The 21956-nt window shown below is 42.8% G+C and overlaps 2 protein-coding genes across 2 annotated transcripts in view; one reads left to right on the top strand and one right to left on the bottom strand.

Moving 5' to 3' along the window:
* Positions 1-555: 555 nt before the first annotated feature.
* Positions 556-9822, top strand: tbx16l (T-box transcription factor 16, like). The gene is made up of 10 exons (XM_064979371.1): positions 556-652; positions 979-1135; positions 2995-3097; positions 3429-3593; positions 4545-4691; positions 7074-7144; positions 7452-7528; positions 8053-8272; positions 8460-8978; positions 9181-9822. Exons 1-10 carry the CDS (start codon positions 571-573, stop codon positions 9353-9355), a joined length of 1716 nt encoding a protein of 571 aa, XP_064835443.1. The 5' UTR covers positions 556-570; the 3' UTR covers positions 9356-9822.
* A 147-nt stretch (positions 9823-9969) lies between these two features.
* The window catches only part of LOC135550712 (flotillin-2a-like), a 35006-nt gene continuing 23019 nt past the window's right edge, over positions 9970-21956 (bottom strand). The window contains exons 4-11 of the mRNA XM_064981763.1: positions 18115-18238; positions 17690-17808; positions 17470-17583; positions 17225-17344; positions 16736-16950; positions 15107-15290; positions 14688-14837; positions 9970-14191 (exon numbers count right to left, since the gene is read on the bottom strand). Of these exons, the coding sequence (XP_064837835.1) occupies positions 14153-14191; positions 14688-14837; positions 15107-15290; positions 16736-16950; positions 17225-17344; positions 17470-17583; positions 17690-17808; positions 18115-18238 (1065 nt within the window). The 3' untranslated portion in view covers positions 9970-14152. The remainder of the gene's footprint in view (positions 14192-14687; positions 14838-15106; positions 15291-16735; positions 16951-17224; positions 17345-17469; positions 17584-17689; positions 17809-18114; positions 18239-21956) is intronic.

Below are 21956 nucleotides of genomic sequence, written 5' to 3' on the forward strand. Positions count from 1 at the left end.
ACTCCCCTGCCTTCTGTCCTGTGTCTGTCTGGTCAGCCAGTATAATAAAGGAGCCAGGACCAGCTTCCTGTAGTAATGGCCGGCCAAACTGCCAAACTGCCCAGGTGATTAGCACCTGGCCTGGGAGTTGAGGGTTTTGAAGTTGGGGAACCCCAATGCCTCACTGCCTATACTGAACACCAACCTCCCCCTCCCTGCTCCCCTCTTTTCACACAACAACATGTAGGCTACTCTAAACTGTGTAAAGATCAAAGTGGGGTTCTGATTGATGTTCCAACACACACACGCACACACACACACACACACACACACACACACACACACACACACACACACACACACACACACACACACACACACACACACACACACACACACACACACACACACACACACACACACACACACACACACACACACACACACACACCTCTGTCTTCTCCCATATGGGAGGGAAAGGTATTGGGGATAGCTGTCCTAATCACATCTCAAGTGCATATCACTGAGTTCGAGTTTGGAGTAAATCAGAGAGGAATTAACAACAAGAGCACTGACTGGAGCTCCAAGGCCATGTATCTGCATGAGGAGAGGCTGCTGTGTGGTGACTACCCACTCAACTCTCAGCCCAGGAACTATGGCTATTGTCCACCAGGTAGGTTTGTGTTTAATGGATAGACAACATGACCAAATGTTATTGGAAACGTTGCATTACAGTGTTTAAAAATCCTAATTGAGCCTAACAATACAGTTTTTGCTGTTTCCTATTGAGAGGGGTAGCCTATCCCACTGGGCACAGACGTCAATTCAACATCTAACATAATGTCATTGAAATGATGTGGAAACAACGTTGATTCATTCAACCACTGTCCAGTGGTTAGCTATTTATGTAGTCTATTGGCATAGGTTTGTGGGAAAACAACATAACTCTAATATAGGCTATGAATGACGCAAATAAATACATTCTACTAGATTGTAAAGATGCGGTTCTGCGGGGCCAGTCTTGGAACAGCAGCGGTAAAGTCGGGTGTGAACCCGAGCTTTCAGCTCTTCAAGTCCGGGTGTCGCTCCAGGGTCGCGAGCTATGGGAACAATTTGGCGATATAGGAACTGAGATGCTCATCACCAAAACAGGAAGGTAGGATGTGTGGATGGTAAATAGCGGTAGCCATAGGCCTTCATACTAACCGCTTGTCAAGAATATGAAACATGAGTGATAGAAACATTAGAAATTAATTAAATACGATAGCCTAAAATAATGTAATTTTCATTTTTCCATTTTCCATTTCCAAATTGATCAGAAATACAGCGTAGACAATGTTAATGTTGTAAATGACTATTATAGCTGGAAACGACTGATTTTTAATGGAATGTCTACATACTGTATGCTTACAGAGGCCCATTATCAGCAACCATCACCCTCGTGTTCCAATGGCACGTTGTGTAAACTAATCCAAATGCTAAATGACCATTAGAAAACCATTTTGCAAACATGTTAGCACAGCTGAAAACTTGTGTTGATTTAAGAAGCAATAAAACTGTCCTTCTTTAGACGAGTTGAGTATTTGGAGCATCAGCATTTGTGGGTTTGATTACAGGCTCAAAATGGCCAGAAACAAAGACTTTCTTTGTGAAACTCATCAGTTCCCATTATTGCTAACCATGTGTATGTGACAAATAAAATTTGATTTGATTTGATTTGATTTCTATACTTGTTCTGAGAAATTAAGGCTATTCCATGCGAGACATTGACAGGCTATCAATCAAGTTAGAGCAGCTAGCTTGTCTAACTATCTTAGCTTGCATACCTGCTGGCTTGGTTGGTAGACTTTAGAAAAGCAAGCAATAACTAAGTATACTGAATAAGACGTTCCTTTCAATCGTTTATCCATATTTTAGCAGAGATGCAGAGAAGCATATTTAGTTTATTTAAAAAAACACACCAGTCAGGAGGATACAGACAGCTCAAGAGGTATGCTTACATATGCAGAAAAATGTACATATTTCTTTGACACAGAATTAAGCATAATGAAGTCTCTAGATTGCAGGAAAAATCTGTTTTAGGTGTTTGAATAATGCTAAATTCTCCAATTTACAGACGGGGGCATAGCCCCACTACGGACCACCCCCAGGCATCCTCACGTACCTTGTGCTCCCTCAGATTTTTGGGGTGCATGACACCCTTTGGCGGGGTTCATTGTAACAGGCTGCAGGGGTAAATTTGTAAGTCGCTCTGGATAAGAGCGTCTGCTAAATGACTTAAATGTAAATGTAAATGTAAATGTAACACTGGTTTCAATGATAAAAATGAGGGGCAATTGAAACATTTTCTGACTTGAATCTGATATTTGGATGAAATTTCACTACATTGACTAAAATATATGTACATTTGATCTTTTAGGCATGTCATATTGACCAAAAACCGAGTAACCAAAATGTATATATTATAGATAGGATACTTTTCACATTCAAAACTATGATTTTTTTCCTTAAAATTTTCTAAGGTATTTTCTTAGTTGTAATTGCAAACTTGATATAAAGAACTCCCATTTTTTTCCATGTGAATATTTCTAAATACCACATAAAATACCATTGCATTTTAGATAAGGGGTTAATTGTGATAAATGTTCAAATTTGCCCCCACTACAAATCTGAGTTTAATTTGAGTTTTGTGAGAAAATACAACAGTAATTATTGTCATCAGCTATACCAATCAACAGACCTCTTCTCACTGATAAAAATGATATATTAAAAAAAGAGAGTCGGCAAGAATATTGACAATTCTGCTTGAAAAATGTATGGATTCTAGCAAAAGTTACAAGGCATGTAGATACACCAACCAAGCATTAGCACATTGAATAACATCATTCAGCTTGCTACTTGGTTTCTAGTTTGAGTTTCGTTGTTACTTTGTGCCCTGTGTTACTTTGTGCACTGGACTCTCCTAACCGGTTGGTTCAATATTGTTCAAACTTCCCACCTGATTGTATTTTATAGGCGTATGTTTCCGAGCTGCAGAGTCACTGTGACAGGGTTGAATCCTCAGGCAAAGTATGTGTTGATGATGGACATGGTCTCGTTTGATGACGATAAATACAAGGTACCTCACCCTACCCCTCCCAGCATTATGCTACTGTTTATTTAAATTTTGTGTTATCTATTGCTACCACAACACACACACACACACACACACACACACACACACACACACACACACACACACACACACACACACACACACACACACACACACACACACACACACACACACACACACACACACACACACACACACAAACACACACTAAAGTTGTAGATTAGTGTTTGTGTTTAGATTGATAAGCTTTAGAAAAATATGTTAGATTCAAAACTGCAGAAGATGCTGGTTATCAATGTGTTTAGACACTAAACTGTACCTCTGTCCTGTGCAGTGGAGCAGGGATCGCTGGGAAGTGAGTGGTATGACCGAGTCACATCTTCCCAACCGCTTCTTCATACACCCAGACTCTCCCTCCCTGGGGGAGAGGTGGATGCAATACCCCATCTCGTTCCACAAGCTCAAACTCACCAACAACACCCTCAACTCCAGTGGCCTGGTAAGGCTTGGCATGGAAGGACCATGGTACATTTTATGACATTAAAAGTGTCATGTCACCATGACACTGTTGCAAAAGAGCTGATAGTCACTGAATGTTACTTAAACCTGGAACATGCACCTTTTGGGGCAACCCAACCAAATTCTCATAGAAATGTGAGTTATAGATCTGTCATTCATGTTAAAAACACGTCTAAGAAGCTTTAGATCTGTTCTATGTGCTGTGTTTCTATGCTTCCTGTGGTTAAGTGACATTTTTGTGTCTTTTACTTTCAGTTTTGTACACCAGCTTCAAACAGCTGAAAGTACAATATGTTTGGTTATGTACAATATATTTCACAGCAGTTTAGATGGTACAATGATTCTCTACACTATACTTGCTTGTTAACCCTCTGTTATCCCCATGGTTTTTGTGCGTGATTGTTTTATTGTAAGTTTGGTCTGATGTTTGTGGGCTTACTTCATGCATTTGGACATTTTGAGTAAAGTTCCTTGTGTTACTCATCTCTGCTGTCCTGCGCCTGACTCCTCTGCACCAGCTACACCCAGATCTTTACACCTTGCTTACATTTGTATACAAAAAGCTGTCTGTGCAAAGCTGTCATCAAGGCAAAGGGTGGCTACTTTGAAGAATCTCAAATATAAAATATATTTTGATCTGTTTAAGACCTTTTTGGTTACTAAATGATTCCATGTGTTATTTCATAGATTTGATGTCTTCACTATTGTTCTACAATGTAGAAAATAGTACAAATAAAGAAAAGCCCTTGAATTAGTAGGTGTGTCCAAACCTTTGACTGGTATTGTATATTCATTTTGTTGCAGAGATTTTGGGGGCCAAATTAAACCATTTGGCCCATGGACCGCCAGTTGGAGAACCCTGATGTAAGATGAGATGGAGAGTATGTGTTGACAGGCATAGTAGTAACAGGTATCATCATATGTTCTGCAGGTGGTTCTTCACTCCATGCATAAGTACCAGCCCCGTCTGCACATCGTCCAATCTCCAGACCCCTACAACCCTCTGTCAGGGGGCTACCTGCGCTTTACCTTCCCCGAGGCAGCCTTCATAGCTGTCACTGCCTACCAGAACTCAGAGGTAAGACCAGGACACCTTGGGATTCTCCAATAAGGAGATATTGGAACAGCTCTAATCCAATTGTGTTGATCAGAGTGCTCTCTGGAGGTTGAATATGGACAATGCATGTAAAGTCTGGAACGTCAAATGCTGCTTCAAGAGTGCATAATAAGAGATGTGTACAGCACAGGAGTCTGCTGAGGGGAGAACGGCTAATAGTAATAGCTGGAATGGAGCACATGGAATGGCATCAAACACCTGGAAAGCCCAAAACATTTTCAAAGACTCCAGTCACCCAAGTCATAGAATGTTCTCTCTGCTATCGCACGGCAAACGGTACTGGAGAGCCAAGTCTAGGCCCAAAAGGCTCCTTTTAACAGCTTCTACCCATAAAACATAAGACTGCTGAACAATTAATCAAATTGCCACCCGGACTATTTACATTGACACCCCCTCCCCCACTCGCAGTTTATTATCTTTACCCCGACCTACATGTACAAATTACCTCGACTAACCTGCACCTCCACACATTGACTTGGTAACGGCACCCACTGTATATAGCCTCGTTATTGTTATTTTATTGTGTTACTTTTTATAAAATTTTTAACTTTATTTAAAACATGTAACGTTGTCAAAATGTAACGTTGTAACGTTAAAAATGTATCGTCATTTGTAAATATTTTCTTAACTCTATTCCTGCATTGTTGGTTAAGACCTTGTAAGTAAGCATTTCACGGTAAGGTTGTATTCGGTGCATGTGCTATTTTATTTGTTTGCTGCATTTGATATCATTCCACTGATTCCGCTCCAGGCATTAGAACGAGCCCATTCTTCCCAATTAAGTAGCTACCAACCTCCTGTGGTGTACAGTACTAAACTCAGCAAAAAAATAAATGTCCCTTTTTCAGGATCCTGTCTTTCAAAGATAATTCGTAAAAATCCAAATAACTTCACAGATCTTCATTGTAAAGGGTTTAAACACTGTTTTCCATGCTTGTTCAAAGAACCATAAACAATTAATGAACATGCACCTGTGGAACGGTCGTTAAGACACTAACAGCTTACAGACGGTAGGCATTTAAGGTCACAGTTATGAAAACTTAGGACACTATAAAGAGGCCTTTCTACTGACTCTGAGAAACAGCAAAAGAAAGATGCCCAGGGTCCCTGCCCATCTGTGTGAAGTGCCTTAGGCATGCTGCAAGGAGGCATGAGGACTGCAGATGTGGCCAGGGCAATAAATTGCAATGTCCATACTGTGAGACGCCTAAGACAGAGCTACAGGGGGACAGCTGATCGTCCATGCAGTGGCAGACCACGTGTAACAACACCTGCACAGGATCGGTACATACGAACATCACACATGCGGGGCAGGTACAGGATGGCAACAACAACTGCCCGAGTTACACCAGGAACGCACAATCCCTCCATCAGTTCTCAGACTGTCTGCAATAGGCTGAGAGCGGCTGGACTGAGGGCTTTTAGTCCTGTTGTAAGGCATGTCTTCACCAGACATCACCAGCAACAATGTCGCCTATGGGCACAAACCCACCGTCGCTGGACCAGACAGGACTGGCAAAAAGTGCTCTTCTCTGATGAGTCGTGGTTTTGTCTCACCAGGGGTGATGATCGGATTCGTGTTTATTGTTGAAGGACTGAGCGTTACACCGAGGCCTGTACTCTTGAGCGGGATCGATTTGGAGGTGGAGGGTCCGTCATGGTCTGGGGTGGTGTGTCACAGCATCATCGGACTGAGTTTGTTGTCATTGCAGTCAATCTCAACGTTAATCTCAAAGCGTTACAGGGAAGACATCCTCCTCCCTCATGTGGTACCCTTCCTGCAGGCTCATCCTTACATGACCCTCCAGCATGACAATGCCACCAGCCATATAGCTCATTCTATGTGTGATTTCCTGCAAGACAGGAATGTCAGTGTTCTGCCATGGACAGCGAAGAGCCCGGATCTCAATCCCATTGAGCACGTCTGGGACCTGTTGGATCGGAGGGTGAGGGCTAGGGCCATTCCCCCAGAAATGTCCGGGAACTTGCAGATGCCTTGGTGGAAGAGTGGGGTAACATCTCACAGCAAGAACTGGTAAATCTGGTGCAGTCCATGAGGAGGAGATGCACTGCAGTACTTAATGCAGCTGGTGTCCACACTAGATACCGACTGTTACTTTTGATTTTGACCCTCCCTTCTTTCAGAGACACATAATTCAATTTCTGTTAGTCACATGTCTGTGGAACCTGTTCAGTTTATGTCTCAGTGTTTGAATCTTGTTATGTTCATACAAATATTTACACATGTTAAGTTTGCTAAAAGTAAACGCAGTTAACAGTGAGAGGACGTCTATTTTTTTTGCTGAGTTTATAATAAATGAGACATGCTAATTTACCCAACAGATAACAAAGCTCAAGATAGACAACAACCCCTTTGCAAAAGGATTTCGTGACAATGGACTGAACAGAAAAAGGTGAGACAGCCTTCTAGTAGCTTGAAACATGAACAGCAACTCACTTGAAAGTGATACAATACTCCTCCCAGTATGACTCAGACTAACTATCAAATGTGTTTGTCAATTATATCGTCCCCAATATGTTCCTCTTGGTAAACCGTTGAATTGTTTGCTCAGTGGAAGACATGATGATTGTGCAGAATTGGAATAGTACTTAGTCGACTCACTGATCAATTAAGTGACATGTTCTTTTCCATTTTACTGGTATACATCACTATCATGTTCATAAGAAACTGTGAATAATGACAATAGTTTCTCTCTGTAGGTTCAGAGAAAAGGAAGTTCAGAGCCCCGAAAAACTAAATGAAAGACAACTCCAGATGGAATTGAAATCTTCAAATGGTATAGTCACATACAGAGTTAATAACAGAGTTTATTCAAACATCTGTAAAGAAAATTGTAAACATTACACCTAATTTCTAAAGAACGTATTTCTATTTCATACTATGAAAAATCTAGCTATGAAAGTCAAGCCAGCTGTCTATTGATCTTTCCTAACATGGGAAAAGGAAACTGCTCAAGAAAATAGTCAGCAGGGGTCATTATTTCATTTTGAGACCATCCAAAGACTGTAGTAGGCTATCTACGTAGTCATTCTATACCCGTCCTCTAAAGTTCATTTTTAGGACATTTTAAAGAGTTTGTCAAAGTAGGTGAAGGAACCTCCATGCATCTTCTCTCCTTACTGTTCTAGAATCTGAGCCTGTATTCAAAGTGTCTCAGAGTTGGAGTGCTGATCTAGGATCAGTTTGTCATTTAATAATGATGAATACGATTACATGGATCCTAGATCAGCACTCCTTTTCTGATACACTTTATGAATACGGGCCCTGTTCTTTTCTGTCCTGTCCTCATTGTTTCAGTAGGATCTAGACCAGTGGAGTCAGATGATGAGGCTGATGTCATCGTCTCAAGCTCTAGCTCAGCGAATTCTTATGGTGCAGCAGGATCCAGGACTGATGACATCACGTCTCTCTCTGCTACACATAACCCCTTAATCTCTGCCTTCATGAACTGGGGGGCTGCGTCTGCAATGACCCACAACACCCACACATACAACACACTTACTACCAGGGACTATGGCAGGTCAGATGATCAAGGCCATTTTCAATCTTAAAAGTGTATTAAATCAAATCATCAGCAATGAATTGTGAACGAGAATCATAATGCTTCTTCTTACCAGTCCAGTATTTCTATAGTATGATTATTGGATAAATACAAAAATAAAAACTAGGCTAATATTCTGAAACTGTACTCTATTGTTCTATTTCAGCCCTGGGCAGCATAACAAAGCCAGGCTTACTGGTTTATCAAACGTTGCTTCTCCTCTCTTCCTCCCACACCCTCCACTGGGCCAGACTCACCACCTAGGGTCTGTTGGCTTCAGGAGGCCCCAGGCGCAGAGCAGGAAATCAGTGGGGCCTCACCCACCTCACCACCGAGGAGGTCCAAGTGGTCCAGCACCAGAACTCTCCCATAGCCACAGCCACACATCAGACCACCAGCCTCAGCAGCAGCAGCCACAGCCCCATCAGGCTGAGTTTGACTACCCTCTCCCCCTGCCCCCAAAGGTCAGCAGGATGCACCTACCCGAGAGTGCCCTGCGTAGCCTGGAGAAGAGCCCCTCCCCCTCAGTGTCCGGCAGCCCTTGGTCCCTCACCGACATGCTCAACAGGATCCACAGCAGGGAAGGGTTTGGGATAAACTCAGTGAGCCCCCAGGGGAAGCTGCTCCATGCCCAGACCCAGTATGAGAGGCCAGGCCTGGAGCTGGGGGTGAACAAGGAGCTCCGGCCACCTTTAAGGAGGAGATGATGTTACCGTTCTGTTTTTTTGGGAGGAGGCTTCAGGGCCCTGTCTTCCCTGTCGATCCATAACATTTTGCGCACCCATCGCTGCCTCTAGTGACTGGAACGAAGATTTTTGCTCGCCTCCCCGTAAGGATGAGATCCCTCCCGGGAGGTTCCTTCCAGCTGGATAGTGGATTAAGCGAAGACATCTATGCCACCTGCCCAATCCACCACTACCTGATGATGAGCCAGAGTACCTGCCTCTCCACAACATAATGCGCTACCACCAGAACAGCTTGATTGGTTCTGCTGGGCTGCTAAGAGACAACTATGTGGACCCTAGAGTGCCCTCCTGTAAGTCACCTATGCTCGACCTATAAGTGATCTCTTGTTCAGTAAACACAACAGGTCAGGTTGACATGAACATTTTCCCCCACCACTTGTGGACATCTAGCAACATCCCTGGGTAGACTTGAGACAAATTAATATGCAATATTGAGTCATGTATAGTTAATTTCTCTTTGCTATGTTAGACATTGCAAAAAACAAATCCATATTTTTCAGTTGTAAAATAGGGAAGTGGTTTGCTAGGATAAGGAACTGGGGACTCTTTTGCCCTGACATTAGATTTGTATCATTTGTAAGGGGAGCTAACAAATACGCAATAGATTTGTATCATTTGTAAGGGGAGCTAACAACTATGCAATAGATTTGCATCATGTCTTAACCGTCAACACGTTTCCCCACTTTCTTGGGACATTATAATTAACAGGAAATAATGAGTGAGATGTGAATGCAGAAGAGCCATGATTAATCAAACATACACAATTTTTTTTTTTTTTTGATGTTAAAGGCTGTCAACATTAGCCATATCCATACTGTATGTGTCGTTGTCATGCTAGACAAGTTGGCTACAGCATAAGAGTTATGGGACGAGGATAATGTAACAGGCCACTGGTAACTGATTCTCTGAAAGAATACTGAGGAAACTGTATGAGGTGGCAGAATATTTATTACAGGGAAGTGAATAATACTTTGCAACAGCAAGACTAGAGGATATGAGGGTCACATGTTCACATGCTGAAATATCCATTTGGGACCAGTTTTCCAGTAGTATGTAATGTAGCAATCTATATAAATCCAAAATAGACAAATTCACATAAACACATTTATTAAGTCTGAATAGATATTGTATCTTTTTTAAATATAAATACACTGCATTTGGAAAGTATTCAGACCTGGTTATACATGTGTGCAAATTTACAACAATAAAAAAACTGAAATATCACATTTACTTAAGCATTCAGACCCTTTACTCTGTACTTTGTTGAAGCACCTTTGGCAGCAATTACAGCCGAGTCTTCTTGGGTATGACGCTACAAGCTTAGCACACCTGTATTTGGGGAGTTTCTCCCATCCTTCTCTGCAGATCCTCTCAAGCTCTGTCAGGTTGAATGGGGAGCGTCGCTGCACATCTATTTTCAGGTCTTTCCAGAGATTTCCGATCGCGTTCAAGTCCGAGCTCTGGCTGGGCCACTCAAGGACATTCAGAGACTAGTCCCGAAGCCACTCCTGCGTTGTCTTGGCTGTGTGTTTAGGGTCATTGTCCTATTGGAAGGTGAACCTGAGGTCTGAGATCCTGAGCACTCTGGAGCAGATTTTCATCAAGGATCGCTTTGTACTTTGCTCTGTTCTTTTTTCCCTCGACCCTAACTAGTCTCCCAGTTTCTGCCGCTGAAAAACATGCTTCACCGTAGGGATGGTGCCAGATTCCCTCTATACTTGACGCTTGTCATTCAGGACAAAGAGTTGAATCTTGGTTTCATCAGACCGGAGAATCTTGTGTCTCATGGTCTGAGAGTCCTTTAGCTGACTTTTGGCAAACTCCAAGAGGGATGTCATGTGTCTTTTACTGAGTGGCTTCCGTCTGGACATAACCATAAAGGTCTGATTGGTGGAGTGCTGCAGAGATGGTTATCCTTCTGGAAGGAAATGTCAAATGTGGAAAAAGTCAAGGAGTCTGAATACTTTCCGAATGCACTGTATATACTCTATAGATAAAGATAACAGTTAAAGGCATACAATGTTTGGTCTTCAACTACATTCTAGATTCGAAAGGTAGATTTACCTGAACTGAAAGCTGCTTCTACTCCACTGAAATCAAAGTACACTATCCATAGTACACAATGCCATTTAAAAAAAGAACATTGGCACAAAAAGAGGGGCCAAAAAAATAAGTCTAAAATCCAATGGGTGTTTTTCAGCTGAACAAAAACACATTTTGATCAGGGAAAGACTTCAGTATGTTTAGATAGAACATTACCCCACAACATAAGGGGCATAGAAAGAAATGCGTTGGTGGATGGGCCTGCAGAAATATGGATGGGGCATATTGTATAATTTTTGTTTTGTTTTTGGGCCTGGCTCCCCAGTGGGTGGGCCTGTGTCCACCCATGGCTACGGCCCTGTTCAACATTACCAACTTTATACAATTCAAACCAGACATTTCATCAAACAGAATACAGGTTGCATTCTGGTTTCCAGTACTGTATCACACAATTTATCACTTCAAAATGTTACGGTCTGGTCTAAGATGTAATTCTTACATCAGAGAATATAATAAAAGCACAATAAAATAAATACAGTATTTCCAAAGAAACACTTTTGGTGATCAGTAGGGATTAGATTCACCCCCACACCAGCAATATACCACCGTTGGCATTGGCAGCAGGTTAACATTACTGTAAAATAAAATGCATTTGCCTGACTACACAAACTGAATTATTCCGTTGCGCTATGTTCGCTACATACTTTGGTGCATTGGTGAATACATATCTGCATTGGTGAAGTCAATTGTGGTGATGTCAAAATGAAGGGTGGAATTCATTCTTATTTATATGGTTGTACAAAACAAAGTCATTAGTGATTGGATCATCTCTAACCAATCAGAGTATCAAAGCCAATGACACATTTTAAAAACACCACTTTACAATTTGTTCTGGTTCTGGTCCAACCCTTCAGTTTCTGGGACCAATCAGATTTGAATGAGTTGCATTCTAGACATCATTGGGGAGGTACTTTCTATAATAGAGCTCCACAGTGGTGGTGTCATAAAACCCATAAAACAAAGTGGTCAAACAGGGAAATTGTTTCATTTTTCCAACATTCATTTTTTCATATAGGGAATTTTAGAAACACTTGAAATAAGGGCTGTGTTTCGTGAAGGCTTACCCTGGCATGACGTTTTGACAACCATGTAAATCTCTCTTGGACAAGGTGACTTTTAGCAATATATTTACACTCAGATTTGAAAATGCTAATTAGTATCAAGTAGACAATGCAAGACTACACATCCCTGCAAGCTCCTACACGTCATCTCTAGCTGACACCTTTGCTAACAGGTATTGTGTCAATTTAAAACTCGCACAAGACGACTCACAGAATTGTCAATTTAAAGAAATGTAGCCAATTTATTAATTACTAAATTTAGCTAACATTAGATAGTTTATCCCGAGATTCTTACCTTTGCCTCGATTTGGCAGTTTTGTTCAGATCATCATGGCATTTGTAGTTCTTTATGATAGCCACGTTAGCAGATAATTAGCATTTCATTTTTGGGGGGTAAATACAGATTACTATATTGATAAAAATCACCTTGTTCTAGAGATAATTATTTCATTATTATTTATTTTTTCTTTTCTTTTTCGGGGGACAAAATCTACTTTGTTTTTGTCCTAGAGAGATTTACATGGTTTACACACCAAGGTAAGCCTACATGAAACACTGCCCAAATTTGAAGTGTTTCTAAAATCCCCTACAGGAAAAAATGAATTGTGGAAAAACGATTGGAACCATTTCCTTGTTTGACCACTAGGTTATAAGGGTATTATGACTCATCCAGACTCATTGCGGAGAACGTCCATGGACTTGGCATAGCGTTTGGCCGGAGCAACATTGGTTCAGCAAGTGTCTAGAAATCTCAAACTCTCTAATATATTTTCATAAAATAAAAACGACTTAAAATGAACTCCAGTCCAACTCAAACGTCTAAACAAACTGAAATGTCTTCTTGTGTTTAAAGCACATTGGGTAAGGCATGTGGAGATAGCTGATAAATGATTGGTCAACAGGTCTTGGCAGTATTGAATTCCTAGTCAAAGATATCAAGCAGCACCTTGTAAAATCCTGAAATCAAGGAGTCTAGTAAAACTGTAGAGATAAATCCTTTATAAAAATGTATATGTAATTTAAGAATGGAACCACAAGGTGACATAACACAACATTGGCTACCCTAAGAGACTGAAATGCATATTGTCATATGACATCTCAATAATTGGAAAGAAGTAGAACAAGTATTAAAGCTTAGATTGACTGAGGTAATCCAGATGATCAGGAAAGCTGGCAGGACTCCCGGGTCTCTATATTAAGGCTAATCTTGAAAGTATATGGCTTCATACAGACATGAAGATCGATGCACACGTGTTCATGTGTATAATTTCTGCGTCTTGCATGTCTTGTCCTAAGAAGACACACCTCTCCAATACCCAAGATGAAGAATGAAGTGAAGATTCTAGTAAAGAAAAAGGCAAATAATATGAAGATGGGGGAGTACATTTCTACATCTCTCATTGAATTTCACTGTAGTATCACTAAACTTTTTGAATTGCCAAACCATTACTTTTCCTGAGGTTTGGCCACTTGGTTGGTTAACAGGCACATACGAATGAAACAATAAAAATGGGTGACAAAATACTTAATACTTGCACAAGTAACTGTAAAAAACTATGGGCATATCCAAGGTACTAATTGTAACACAATGAAAAAAACTACAAAGACACAAGGCGAGACCTTTCAGACCAGAATAAGGCCCGCACAGAAAAATCAGGATGAATGCCCCTTTTCTATAATGTAGACGAGTGTAAGTACAACACAATGGGGGTAACTTCTTAAAAACAAAATATAAAATGAACGGTTGCTTTTTTTATTCTTTAAAAGAAAAACATTCAGTGGCCCATGCAGATGATCTGGTCCTATAGGAGCCAAGGCACCAGGGGTCTAGGAAATGAGAAAGACTACTCTTTCGTAGTAAAAAAACAACTATTGTATTCAAGTGTTTCTTGTTGATTTAAAGAGTGCATAAGAGAGATGTATTGGAGTCAGGGTGCATTGGATTGTTTTCATGCTTGAGGGTTGGTCATCTTCTGAAGAAAAGGGATCTGTGGGATGATAAGAGAGAGACTGGGTTAACTGCAGCCTTCACTGGAACAATAGAGAGCCCTGTGACTTAGTGAGAATCAAAAAGTTGGCCCATTGCCATCGACTGGCTATTTGCACATTACTCAGGCTTTGTCCCAAATATATACATAGGGAATAGGATGCTATTTGGGACACACAGAGTGAGGAAACTGAGTGTAGTTAGGGATGAAACATGGTAGGATCTGTAGGGAGTATGCTCTGGAATGACTGCAATTCGACATGGACTTCACAGCAAAATTGTATTTCTATTGTGTACAAAAGTGCAAATGTTTATGTATAGGCCTACTGTAGATTCAGCCTGACAAACCTAGCTAGCTGAGGCTGGATAGATGGAATGTATTCACACACCTGCAGTGATGATGAGTATGGGCGGGGTATCGCTCTCTACATTCTACTGACCCCCTGGAATGTGAACGTACCCCCTCCCTCCTCTCCTCCCCTCCCCTCCCCCCTCACCTTCATCAGGTCCACCCCTGTGAGAGCGTTGACGGACACGGGGAGCTCAGCCAATAGGCGGGTAACCTCGCCGGTCACACGACTACCGTCCCCGCTCAGGATGACAATCTCATTGGTCTGGGCCAGGGGTGCCGCCACCTTGCCAGCAATCTGTACCAACACAATGACACAAACCTTCTTCACCTGAGTGTTCTTCTGAGAGAACTCACCTAACACAGCCTTTAGTTGTCAGGTTTAAACCAAATAAAAATGGTAACACTGAAAACATTCATATTTTTATTTTTAATCTTCCATTTTTTCATGTCCAAAAGCTGACACACACATTATACCAAATGATTGTGTGCAGCTCTATGTCAACTCCTCCTTACCACAACACAATGTATAAAGTGTTAAATGCCCCTCAGTCCTGACACACTGACCTTAGGCAGGGCCTCTAGGACCAGAGCAGTCTTGGCAGCCTCTCCATAATGCTGGTAGGCCTCAGCCTTCAGCCTCATCTTTTCAGCCTCAGCCTTCCCTATAGCCTCTATGGAACCGGCCTCTGCCTCTCCAATACGACGGATTTTCTCTGCCTCCGCTTGGGCCGTCAGCACCTTCTTCATCCTGTTCAGGGGTTGGCAGGAGGGCATGTAAAGGGTTCAACTCGAACAACATCATTAGATTGCAGACGGGATTTCATTGAACTACAGTATGAACATCTGCTACACACCTAAATCATAGCTATAATTTGGTTTAAACCACATCACTAAGGATCGATCATGGTCCACACACACCAACAGTTGTAAGGAGGGCACAACAACATCTCGTCTCCCTCGGGAAGCTGAAAAGATTTGGCATGGGACCTCGGATACTCAAAAAGTTATACAGCTGCACCATTGAGAGCATCTTGACTGGCTGCATCGCCGTATGGTACAGCAACTGCTTGGCATCCAACCACAAGGCGCTAAAGAGGGTAGTGCATACCATTGCTCCCTGCCATCCAGGACCTCTATACCAGGCGGTGTCAGAGGAAGGACCTAAAAATGGTCAAAGGCTCCAGCCACACAAGTCATAGACTTTTTTCTCTGCTACCGCAAGGCAAGCGGTACCGATGCACCAAGTCTGGAACCAACAGGACCCTGAACAGCTTCTACCCACAAGCCATAAGGGGGTGGCAGGTAGCCTAGTGGTTAGAGCATTGGGCCAGTAACTGAAAGGTTTCTATATTGAATCCCCGAGCTGACAAGGTAAAAATCTATCGAAATGCCCGTGAGTGAACAAGGCAGTTAACCCACTGTTCCTAGGTCGTCATTGTAAATAAGAATTTGTTCTTAACTGACTTGCCTAGTTAAATAAAGGTTAAATAAAAAATAAAATAAGTCCTTAACCAAATAGCTACCCATCTGCGTTGACCCTTTTTGCACTTGTTTTGACTCATCACATCTGCTGCTGCTACTGTTTACTATCTTTCACTTTATTCCTAGTTACAGATTTCCCCAGGAACTGTTCACAGAAATAGCCCAGCAGCTCATTGTCTACCATCACCTTCACCTGGACCCAGGGTAATAGACAACATTGTCAGCTGTTAACTAGATACTTAATACACTAAAACATAGTCTGAGCAACATCAACATCATCTAGTTAGCAGTACAGATAGTGTTTATAGGTTATTTATTAAAATGCCATGTATGCAAATCCTACTTATTTTATTCCCAAAAATGTGGACAAATCTAACTCAATTACCTCGTACCCATGCATATTGACTCAATACCTATTGTTTACGAAGCATGTGACAATTCGATTTGATTAGCTACTACTGCAAATGTGAGATGAAGTTGCCCCTACACACTGATCCGTTTTGTATTTTGGTTATGATTTTGAAAAGGCTAAGCTTATCCTAGACCTATGTCTGAGTGTAACTTATTTGCTGCATAGATGCTTGAAAGGCAGACACTCTAGGCTCCTGTGGTGGTTTACTCACCCTGCGTTGCACCCAGAATTTGAACGAGCATACACATTGTCCTTATTTTGCATGCATTCTGGGAGCGGCTCAGTGATTGGTCACTCACTTCTGTCCCTCGGCCAGCTGTTGCATCTTGTAGGCCTCAGACTCGGCCGGCCTCTTGACCGTGGCAATCAGCTCCTTCTCAGTGCGGTCAATCTCCTTCTCCTCAATGGTGATCTGCTTCTTCCTCTGAACCACCTCAATCTCGATCTCCTCCAGACGGATCTTCTGCTGCTCCTTGGCAGCCTGCAGCTCGTAGGCCAGCTGGGCCTCTGCTTTCTGCGGGGGGGGGGGGGGGAGAGAAAAGGCAGCGGTGATATTCACCAGGAATGAAATGGAATCCAATGTGCTGAAACGAAAAGGGACTACCTGAACTTGTCCCGGTAGTTCCCTTTCCTTTGAAAAACGTTTAGCTTTGGTGTGCACTAATGAATATGACCAGGGTGAATATCTTATAAAGGATTAAACATTTTTCACATTAGGTGTAGATTTGATGTCATCGATTGACTACTAGGTGAATCTAATCTAGAGCAATGATGCCCATGTCTGATACCTTTGTGTTGACTTCTTGATTGAAAGCAGCCTTCTGCATCTCCAACCCTCTCTTAGAGTCGGCCATCTTGGTATCTGCTTGGAACTTGATGTCCATCATCTCTTTCTTACATTCTGCTTCCTATTGGGGGCACAGACCACAAGATGAGAAGAGAAGATTCAGTGTAGCAAAGACTAACATGAATACAGAGTGCGATGTACTGCGACACATTCAGGGAATCTACTTGTTTGCAGGATATTTCTTACCCTGATTCCTGCGTCTCTCTCTGCCTCGGCCACTCCGATGTCTGCGTCTCGCTGTACTGCAGCTGTCTGACTCTTGCCCAAGGAACTCAGGTACTCCACTTTATCATAAACATCCTGACAAGGACAGGGATAAAACAGAGGCCCTCAGTCATTGTGCGGCAAGTGGTGTCACTTTAAGTGTATAAAGCTGCAATAGGATGACTGTTCCCCTGTCTCTTACCTTGATGGTGAAGCTGAGGATCTCGATGCCCATGCGGCCCACGTCGGGCGCTGCCACCTCCCTCACCAGAGCAGCAAATCTGTCTCTGTCCTGGTAGATCTGCTCCACCGTCAGAGTACCTGGAACATAGGACTGGGGTCAGTGTCTGACTGGGTCACTAACCATAGACTGATATGGATTCCTCTATCTGAAGTGGTGATTTATTTAAATGAGTTGTACATTGTAAAATTCTTAGTATCCTATATCAGAGTTAAACCAGAGCCTAAGGGTCCGAGGAGTACATGCATACATTATATGGCATATAGAATTTGATTTCCTGAGAACATGTAAAATGGTTTAAAGTTCTATAGCATGACCTAATAGTACTACTCCTCTGAGACCCAATAGTACTGAGCAGCAGCCCGTGTCTATCAGAAGGTCCCTACCGAGGATAGAGCGTAAATGGCCCTCCAGGGTCTGCAGAATGACACTCTTTATCTCCATCACAGATTTCCCCAGGAACTGTTCACAGGCATAGCCCAGCAGCTCATTGTCTACCATCACCTTCACCTGGACCCAGGGTAATAGACAACATTGTCAGCTGTTAACTAGATACTTAATACACTAAAACATAGTCTGAGCAACATCAACATCATCTAGTTAGCAGTACAGACAGTGTTTATAGGTTATTTATTAAAATGTCATGTATGCAAATCCTACCTATTTTATTCCCAAAAATGTGGACAAATCTAACTTAATTACCTCGTACCCCTGCATATTGACTCAATACCTATTGTTTACGAAGCATGTGACAATTCGATTTGATTAGCTACTACTACAAATGTGAAATGAAGTTGCCCCTACACACTGATCCGTTTTGTATTTTGGTTATGATTTTGAAAAGGCTAAGCTTATCCTAGACCTATGTCTGAGTGTAACTTATTTGCTGCATAGATGCTTGAAAGGCAGACAAATGCCATGTATGCACATTATACTTAGTTATTTTATTCCCTAAAATGTGAACATACTCTGTCTGTAGTTATATACTCAGCAAAAAAAGAAACGTCCTCTCACTGTCAACTGCTTTTATTTTCAGCAAACTTAACACGTGTAAATATTTGTATGAACATAACAAGATTCAACAACTGAGACATAAACTGAACAAGTTCAAATCAAAATCAAATCAAATTTTATTTGTCACACACACATGGTTAGCAGATGTTAATGCGAGTGTAGCGAAATGCTTGTGCTTCTAGTTCCGACAATGCAGTAATAACCAACAAGTAATCTAACTAACAATTCCTAATCTACTGTCTTATACACAAGGGATAAAGGGGATAAAGAATATGTACATAAGGATATATGAATGAGTGATGGTACAGAGCAGCATAGGCAAGATACAGTAGATGGTATCGAGTACAGTATATACATATGAGATGAGTATGTAAACAAAGTGGCATAGTTAAAGTGGCTAGTGATACATGTATTACATAAGGATGCAGTCGGTGATATAGAGTACAGTATATACGTATGCATATGAGATGAATAATGTAGGGTAAGTAACATTATATAAGGTAGCATTGTTTAAAGTGGCTAATGATATATTTACATCATTTCCCATCAATTCCCATTATTAAAGTGGCTGGAGTTGAGTCAGTGTCAGTGTGTTGGCAGCAGCCACTCAATGTTAGTGGTGGCTGTTTAACAGTCTGATGGCCTTGAGATAGAAGCTGTTTTTCAGTCTCTCGGTCCCAGCTTTGATGCACCTGTACTGACCTCGCCTTCTGGATGATAGTGGGGTGAACAGGCAGTGGCTCGGGTGGTAGATGTCCTTGATGATCTTTATGGCCTTCCTGTAACATCGGGTGGTGTAGGTGTCCTGGAGGGCAGGTAGTTTGCCCCCGATGATGCGTTGTGCAGACCTCACTACCCTCTGGAGAGCCTTACGGTTGAGGGCGGAGCAGTTGCCGTACCAGGCGGTGATACAGCCCGCCAGGATGCTCTCGATTGTGCATCTGTAGAAGTTTGTGAGTGCTTTTGGTGACAAGCCGAATTTCTTCAGCCTCCTGAGGTTGAAGAGGCGCTGCTGCGCCTTCTTCACGATGCTGTCTGTGTGAGTGGACCAATTCAGTTTGTCTGTGATGTGTATGCCGAGGAACTTAAAACTTGCTACTCTCTCCACTACTGTTCCATCGATGTGGATAGAGGGTGTTCCCTCTGCTGTTTCCTGAAGTCCACAATCATCTCCTTAGTTTTGTTGACGTTGAGTGTGAGGTTATTTTCCTGACACCACACTCCGAGGGCCCTCACCTCCTCCCTGTAGGCCGTCTCGTCGTTGTTGGTAATCAAGCCTACCACTGTTGTGTCGTCCGCAAACTTGATAATTGAGTTGGAGGCGTGCGTGGCCACGCAGTCGTGGGTGAACAGGGAGTACAGGAGAGGGCTCAGAACGCACCCTTGTGGGGCCCCAGTGTTGAGGATCAGCGGGGAGGAGATGTTGTTACCTACCCTCACCACCTGGGGGCGGCCAGTCAGGAAGTCCAGTACCCAGTTGCACAGGGCGGGGTCGAGACCCAAGGTCTCGAGCTTGATGACGAGCTTGGAGGGTACTATGGTGTTGAATGCCGAGCTGTAGTCGATGAACAGCATTCTCACATAGGTATTCCTCTTGTCCAGATGGGTTAGGGCAGTGTGCAGTGTGGTTGAGATTGCATCGTCTGTGGACCTATTTGAGCGGTAAGCAAATTGGAGTGGGTCTAGGGTGTCAGGTAGGGTGGAGGTGATATGATCCTTGACTAGTCTCTCAAAGCACTTCATGATGACGGAAGTGAGTGCTACGGGGCGGTAGTTGTTTAGCTCAGTTACCTTAGCTTTCTTGGGAACAGGAACGATGGTGGCCCTCTTGAAGCATGTGGGAACAGCAGACTGGGATAGGGATTGATTGAATATGTCCGTAAACACACCAGCCAGCTGGTCTGCGCATGCTCTGAGGGTGCGGCTGGGGATGCCATCTGGGCCTGCAGCCTTGCGAGGGTTAACACGTTTAAATGTTTTACTCACCTCGGCTGCAGTGAAGGAGAGACCGCATTTTTCCGTTGCAGGCAGTGTCAGTGGCACTGTATTGTCCTCAAAGCGGGCAAAAAAGTTATTTAGTCTGCCTGGGAGCAAGACATCCTGGTCCGTGACTGGGCTGGATTTCCTCTTGTAGTCCGTGGTTGACTGTTGACCCTGCCACATGCCTCTTGTGTCTGAGCCGTTGAATTGGGATTCTACTTTGTCTCTGTACTGACGCTTAGCTTGTTTGATAGCCTTACGGAGGGAATAGCTGCATTGTTTGTATTCAGTCATGTTACCAGACACCTTGCCCTGATTGAAAGCAGTGGTTCGCGCTTTCAGTTTCACACGAATGCTGCCATCAATCCAAGGTTTCTGGTTAGGGAATGTTTTAATCGTTGCTATGGGAACGACATCTTCAACGCACGTTCTAATGAACTCGCACACCGAATCAGCGTATTCGTCAATGTTGTTATTTGACGCAATACGAAACATGTCCCAGTCCACGTGATGGAAGCAGTCTTGGAGTGTGGAGTCAGCTTGGTCGGACCAGCGTTGGACAGACCTCAGCGTGGGAGCTTCTTTTTTTTAGCTAATGTCTGTAGGCAGGTATCAGCAAAATGGAGTCGTGGTCAGCTTTTCCGAAAGGGGTGCGGGGCAGGGCCTTATATGCGTCGCGGAAGTTAGAGTAACAGTGATCCAAGGTTTTTCCGCCCCTGGTTGCGCAATCGATATGCTGATAAAATTTAGGGAGTCTTGTTTTCAGATTAGCCTTGTTAAAATCCCCAACAACGATGAATGCAGCCTCCGGATAAATGGTTTCCAGTTTGCAAAGAGTTAAATAAAGTTCGTTCAGAGCCATCGATGTGTCTGCTTTGGGGGGGATATATACGGCTGTGATTATAATCGAAGAGAATTCTCTTGGTAGGTAATGCGGTCTACATTTGATTGTGAGGAATTCTAAATCAGGTGAACAGAAGGATTTGAGTTCCTGTATGTTTCTTTCATCGCACCATGCCTCGTTAGCCATAAGGCATATACCCCCACCCCTCTTCTTACCAGAAAGGTGTTTGTTTCTGTCAGCGCGATGCGTGGAGAAACCCGTTGGCTGCACCGCTTCGGATAGCGTCTCTCCAGTGAGCCATGTTTCCGTGAAGCACAGAACGTTACAGTCTCTGATGTCCCTCTGGAATGCTACCCTTGCGCGGATTTCATCAACCTTGTTGTCAAGAGA

Source organism: Oncorhynchus masou, chromosome 12 (assembly GCF_036934945.1).
Source record: "Oncorhynchus masou masou isolate Uvic2021 chromosome 12, UVic_Omas_1.1, whole genome shotgun sequence".
Classification (NCBI taxonomy): Eukaryota; Metazoa; Chordata; class Actinopteri; order Salmoniformes; family Salmonidae; genus Oncorhynchus; species Oncorhynchus masou.